Genomic DNA, 6,931 nt, shown 5'->3' with positions numbered 1-6,931 from the left:
CACCTATGCAACAATCACACTATACTGACAATAAAACAATCTCTGACAAATACATGAGGGGAAACAGAGGGTTAAATACACAACAGGTAATGAATGGGATTGAAAACAGGTGTGGGAAGACAAGACAAAACCAATGGAAAATGAAAAAAGGATCAATGATGGCTAGAAGACCGGTGACGTCAAACGCCGAGCACCGCCCGAACAAGGAGAGGCAAAGACTTCGGCAGAAGTTGTGACAGTACCCCCCCCCCCCCCCCACCCGACGCGCGGCTCCAGCTGCGCGTCGACACCGGCCTCGGGGACGACCCGGAGGGCGAGGTGCAGGGCGATCCGGATGGAGACGGTGGAATTCTGATTACATGGAAGGATCTAACACGTCCTCCACCGGAACCCAGCATCTCTCCTCCGGCCCGTACCCCTCCCAGTCCACGAGGTACTGAAGGCCCCTCGCCCAACGTCTCAAATCCAAAATGGATCGAACAGAGTACGCCGGAACCCCCTCAATGTCTAGAGGAGGCGGAGGAACATCACGTACTTCAGCCTCCTGGAGCGGGCCAGCCACCATCGGCCTGAGGAGAGACACATGGAACGAGGGGTTAATACGGTAATGAGTGGGTAGTTGTAACCTATAACATACCTCGTTCACTCTCCTCAGGACTTTAAATGGCCCCACAAACCGCGGACCCAGCTTCCGGCAGAGCAGGCGAAGGGGCAGGTTTTGGGTCAAGAGCCAGACCCTGTCCCCTGGTGCGAACACTGGGGCCTCACTGTGGCGACGGTCTGCGATAATTTTCTGGCGCCTTATGGCACGTTGAAGGTGGACGTGGGCTGCCTCCCAGGTTTCCTCAGCGTGCCGAAACCAATTGTCCACCGCAGGGGCCTCGGTCTGGCTCTGATGCCAAGGAGCCAGAACCGGCTGATACCCTAATACACATTGAAAGGGAGTAAGGTTAGTGGAGGAGTGACGTAGCGAGTTCTGAGCCATCTCTGCCCAGGGCACGAACTTTGCCCACTCCCCCGATCCTGGCAATAAGACCGCAGAAACCTACCCACATCCTGGTTAACTCTCTCCACCTGCCCATTACTCTCGGGGTGAAAACCTGAGGTAAGACTAACCGAGATCCCCAGACGCTCCATGAACACCTTCCAGACCCGGTGTAACCCTGTGAAGGTGGAAGATCAGTCAAAAAATCCACCGACAGGTGCGACCATGGCCGTTGAGGAACGGGTAGAGGTTGTAGCTTACCTCTGGGCAGGTGTCTAGGAGCCTTGCACTGGGCGCACACCGAACAGGAAGAAACATAAATCCTCACGCCCTTAGCTAAAGTGGGCCACCAGTACCTTCCTTCAAGATAGCGCATCGTCCGACCTATCCCAGGATGACCAGAGGAGGGTGATGTGTGAGCCCAATATATCAATCGGTCGCGGACAGCAGACAGAACGTACAGACGACCAGCTGGACACTCAGGGGGAGAAGGCTCTGCACGTGACGCCCGCTCAATGTCCGCGTCCAGCTCCAACACTACAGGCGCCACCAGACACGAAGCTGGGAGTATGGGAGTGGGATCCATGGACCGCTCCTCTGTGTCATACAGCCGAGACAATGCGTCTGCCTTAACGTTCTGGGAGCCTGGTCTGTAAGAAAGAGTAAACACAAAACGAGTGAAAAACATGGCCCACCTTGCCTGGCGAGGATTCAATCTCTTCGCCTGCCGGATGTACTCCAGATTGCGGTGGTCAGTCCAGATGAGAAAAGGGTGTTTAGCCCCCTCAAGCCAATGCCTCCACACCTTCAAGGTTTCTACGACAGCTAACAGCTCTCGGTTCCCCACATCATAGTTTCGCTCCGCCGGGCTGAGTTTCTTCGAAAAGAAAGCACAGGGGCGAAGCTTCAGTGGCGTACCCGAACGCTGAGAGAGCACTGCTCCTATCCCAGCTTCGGATGCATCCACCTCCACTATGAATGGCAAAGAGGGATCCGGATGAGCCAGCACAGGCACCGAGGTAAACAGAGTCCTCAGGTGCTCAAAAGCCCTGTTCGCCTCAGCCGACCACTGCAAGCTCACCGGGCCCCCCTTTAGCAGTGAAGTAATGGGAGCTGCCACCTGACCAAAACCCTGGATAAACCTCCGGTAGTAATTGGAAAACCCCAAAAAACGCTGCAACTCCTTTACCGTGGTTGGAGTTGGCCAATTACGCACGGCTGTAATGCGGTCGCTCTCCATCTCCACTCCTGAAGTGGAAATCCGATGCCCTAGGAAGGAGATGGATTGTTGGAAAAACAAGCATTTCGCAGCCTTGACATATAGATCATGCTCCAACAGGCGACCAAGCACCCTGCGCACCAGGGACACATGCTCGGCGCGTGTAGCAGAGTATATCAGAATATCATCGATATACACCACTACACCCTGCCCGTGCAGGTCCCTGAAGATCTCATCTACAAATGATTGGAAAACTGATGGAGCATTCATCAACCCATATGGCATGACCAGGTACTCATAATGACCTGAGGTAGTGCTAAATGCCGTCTTCCACTCATCACCCCTCTTAATACGCACCAGATTGTACGCACTCCGGAGATCCAATTTTGTGAAAAAACGTGCTCCGTGCATTAACTCAATAACCGTATTGATCAGAGGTAGCGGGTAACTATATTTCACTGATTTTATTAAGACCTCTATAATCAATGCACAGGCGTAAACCGCCATCTTTTTTTTCACAAAAAAGAAACTCAAAGAGACGGGTGAAATGGATGGCTGAATGAACCCCTGATGCAGGGAGTCAGAGACATATGTCTCCATAACCTCCGTCTCCGCTTGCGACAGGGGATACACGTGACTCTTGGGATATGCAGCGTCTACCAGGAGATCTATCGCACAATCCCCCCGTCGATGGGGTGGTAATTGAGTCGCCTTCTTTTTACAGAAGGCGAGAGCCAAATCGGCATATTCGGGGGGAATGCGCACGGTAGAGACCTGGTCTGGACTTTCCACCGTAGTAGCACCAACGGAAACCCCTAAACACCTACCTGAGCATTCTTGCGACCACCCCGTGAGAGCCCTCTGTGGCCAAGAAACAGTGGGGTTATGACAAACTAACCAGGGTAGGCCTAGCACCACAGAATACGCAGGAGAATCAACAAGGAAAAGACTAATCTTCTCCTTGTGATTCTCCTGCGTTATCATACACAAAGGTGCGGTTACCTCCCTGATAAACCCTGACCCTAATGGTCGACTATCTAAGGCATGAATAGGGAAAGGCATATCCACAGGAACAATAGGGATCCCTAAACTATGAGCTAGACTTTTATTAATGAAATTCCCAGCCGCACCTGAATCTACTAGTGCCTTATGCTGGGAATGCAGTGAAAAATCAGGAAAAGAGACAGAGACAAACATTAGTGCAGCAGAGGGCTCTGGATGAGAATGGTGCCTACTCACCTGGGGTGACGCCAGAATGCCCTGCCTGCCCTCTCTATTCCCAGAGGAACCAACCCGGCACCGATCAGCAGTGTGCCCTCTGCGACCATGAAAGGTGCTCGAGCGGGAACCCCCTCCGGTCTCCCTGTGCACCATCCCTCCCAATTCCATAGGTTCGGGAGAGAGGGTGCGGGAGGATGGAACAACCAGACCCCGATCTAGACGTCCACGAGTAGCCAGCATGTTGTCCAGCTTGATGGACATGTCCACCAGCTGGTCGAAGGTGAGGGTTGTGTCTCTACATGGCAGCTCCCGACGGACGTCCTCGCGTAGACTACAACGGTAATGGTCGATCAGGGCCCTGTCGCTCCATCCAGCGCCGGCAGCCAAGGTCCTAAACTCCAAAGCAAAATCCTGGGCACTCCTCGTCTCCTGTCTCAGATGATAGAGGAGCTCACCCGCTGCTTTGCCTTCAGGTGGGTGATCGAATACTATCCGGAATTGGCGGGTGAACTCCTCAAAATGGTCCAACGCCGCATCCTCCCTTCTACACACAGCGCTGGCCCATTCCAGGGCTTTCCCGGTGAGGCATGAGACGAGGGCGTAACTCTTCTCACGGTCAGATGGTACTGGGGAGGCCGTGGCTAGATATAAGTTCTGTTTGAGGAGGAAACCCTGGCAGCCGGCAGTATCTCCGTTGTATCCCGTAGGTAGGGATAAATGGATCCTCGATTCCGGAGAGGAAAAAATGTTCACTGGAGATTCCGGTTGTGGTGGTGGTGGCGCTGGAGAAACTCCCTGTCTCTCCCAGCGATCTATTTTCTGGACAATGTGCTCCATGACGGAGCTGATACAGTCAAGCTCCCTCGCTTGTTCCTGAACGCGTTCCTCCAGGTCCATGGGCAGTGTCCTCTCCTGCTGACTTCATATATATTGGTCAGAGATTCTGTCATACATAGGTGTAATAGGTGGCAGGGAAGTCAGGCGCAGGAGAGTCAAACTGAGTGTAAAATGGAGTCTTTTAATAAAGTTCCACGAGTATGCTCCATAACAATAAATGTACAAACAAACCAAACATGGGTACGAGGACCCGACGCGCACCTATGCAACAATCACACTATACTGACAATAAAACAATCTCTGACAAAGACATGAGGGGGAACAGAGGGTTAAATACACAACAGGTAATGAATGGGATTGAAAACAGGTGTGTGGGAAGACAAGACAAAACCAATGGAAAATGAAAAAAGGATCAATGATGGCTAGAAGACCGGTGACGTCGAACGCCGAGCACCGCCCGAACAAGGAGAGGCAACGACTTCGGCAGAAGTCGTGACAATAAGGGGTAGCTAGAGGTTGGTTGGCCATGGAATAAACATAAAATGGGGTGCTGGTGTGCTTTTGCACCCCTTTTAGGTCGTTGTCACAAATGTCTGTCCAGTCATACTCGGGGTCTCAGCGTGTGTCCCTCAACATCATTCCTTAGTGATCACAGCATTTAAAAAAACTGAGCCATAGACAATACAACTTAAGCATTGAGGACAACATTTTGTTGGCCACGTTTACACCAGGTCTACTGTGTGTGAATGATGGAATAATCTCACCCCAGCTGTAGGTCCATTGTGTATGGTCACTTAGGCCTGTACATCAACTCTTACTGGGACAATTGGAGACTTGAATGTCTTTGGGTCTGCATCTATAAAAAGGTAAAATACAAAATGGAGGAAGTTAATCTGTGGCTTAGATTGAATTCAAAGTTGAAACAAATGATAAACTAAGAAATATGATGCAACAAACTACTACACACATGAAAGACTGTACCACACGGGCCAGTACAATAGCCTACAGATGGGTGGACTGCTCCAGATCTGATTGCCTGGACTGTGTATAAGCTTTTGTTCCAGCCCAGCCCATACACGATTATAAACCATAGCCTGAAAAAAAACTGTTGGTCGCTAAATCCAGCGAAATGAAAGACCGTGTAAAAACAGCTAGCTGGAGCCGTCTGAGCGGTTGGCTGTAGATGCCCTCACCCACTAGTGCCTTAAATGCTGACTCCACATTGGTCTGGCGGTCCGACAAGAACCAGGCAGATGTGTCCATTTCCAGAGTTTCATTATCTAGTTAGCCACCCCCACATTAACACACAAAGAAGTGAACATTGTGGTTTCTAAAGGCAAGGAACATGTACAAACATGTCAACAGTGGTAATGGGGCTATGCAATTGGATCTGTACATAGCATAGCATTACATGTACATATATTCACACATAACTACTACAAAGAAGATGTCACGATCTTAACAGAGAGAGAGAGAGGTTAATTAGAGCTGCCAGTCCCGATTATCTTATCTAATTGGCCACAAACAAAATGCACATGCGGGGGTGCGCCAGGCCTGAAAGAAAGGGCCTTTTTATTTTTTATTTTTTAATTTTTTAACATAGCCTATTGCCTTGATTCGGTATGTTGATTATTTAACATGATTTAAGTCAGGTGTTAGAGCTGGGCTGGGATAAAACCCTTCACACAGTCCTGCTCTTCAGGACTTCCTGCAATGACTTAATCAGACCAAAGCAGGAGAATAGTGTTCCAGGTTGAAACAGCTTACCTAATTGAGAGGTGGTAAGCCTCAGGCACACCCACTGGTTCTGGAATAGGGAAAGTGTAAAAAAAAAACACACAAAAAACAAGGCTTGCAATTTTAGTATCAATAGCATGACAATAATTCTACCTCAAAAACAAACGTGTGAATACCAATTAATTTAAAACCCACCGTAACAGGTAGGACTAAATAAGGTGACATAACCTTGCCTACTAGGTTAGCAATACTAATGATTATCTGTCTAGAGGGTAACAGCAAACATTTCAATAGTTTCCAGCAGTAAAGTAACCACACTGTTGACTCAACAGATGATGCAAATCAGTCCATCTCTGAAACCTCTCAAAAAGACAGACTAAAATAATACAGCTAGTTGGGGTAGCTACAAGTCATGTAGTACTTGAAGTAGGATACCCACCCCTTACCCACAGACACAAACATTATCAAGTATGCCTAGCCCTAGCTTCACCATCTAAGTTAGCTAGCAAGCTAGATTGTTGGTTTATAAAAGCCAAAGAAAGTTAAACTTGTTTTTATGAATTTCTCATCTATTTAAATGGATAGTCATTTAGATGGCTAATGTAGCCATTTAGCCAGGCTATCTAGTTGCTAACTATGAGCTAGCTAGATAGCAGGCATTTTTTAAATTTAAAACTTAACCAAGAAAGTTCACAGAATTGTCCATTTAAACAACTTTAGACAATTTATGAATGACTAAATGTTTATTAAAAGCCCGGGAGATTCTTACCTTAGCCTTGATTTGGCAGTCTCATCCAGATGACCATGACCCTTGGTGAGGGATGTGAAGCTTGAGACAGGCATTTGTAGTTCTCTATGATAGCAGTTAAATGTCATTTTATTTTGGGGGGTAAATACAGGCAAATATATTAATAAAAGTCACCTTGTCTGGG

The 6,931-nt window shown here is 48.8% G+C and overlaps 1 protein-coding gene and 1 long non-coding RNA gene across 2 annotated transcripts; both read right to left on the bottom strand.

Annotated features, from left to right (window-relative positions):
- Positions 1 to 320: 320 nt before the first annotated feature.
- LOC135508159 (uncharacterized) lies at positions 321 to 1,620 on the bottom strand. The gene is made up of 3 exons (XM_064928177.1): positions 1,247 to 1,620; positions 1,050 to 1,163; positions 321 to 924 (listed from the first exon to the last, which is right to left on the bottom strand). The coding sequence occupies exons 1-3, from the start codon at positions 1,569 to 1,571 to the stop codon at positions 356 to 358; spliced, it is 1,008 nt and encodes a 335-aa protein (XP_064784249.1). The 5' UTR covers positions 1,572 to 1,620; the 3' UTR covers positions 321 to 355.
- A 3,157-nt stretch (positions 1,621 to 4,777) lies between these two features.
- Positions 4,778 to 6,931, bottom strand: LOC135508153 (uncharacterized). The gene is made up of 3 exons (XR_010450762.1): positions 6,769 to 6,931; positions 6,030 to 6,069; positions 4,778 to 5,118 (listed from the first exon to the last, which is right to left on the bottom strand). It is a non-coding gene; the product is annotated as an uncharacterized LOC135508153 (long non-coding RNA).

Source organism: Oncorhynchus masou, chromosome 3 (assembly GCF_036934945.1).
Source record: "Oncorhynchus masou masou isolate Uvic2021 chromosome 3, UVic_Omas_1.1, whole genome shotgun sequence".
NCBI lineage: Eukaryota > Metazoa > Chordata > Actinopteri > Salmoniformes > Salmonidae > Oncorhynchus > Oncorhynchus masou.
Note: the sequence above shows the minus strand (reverse complement) of the source record. Positions and strands in the feature narration are given on the sequence as shown.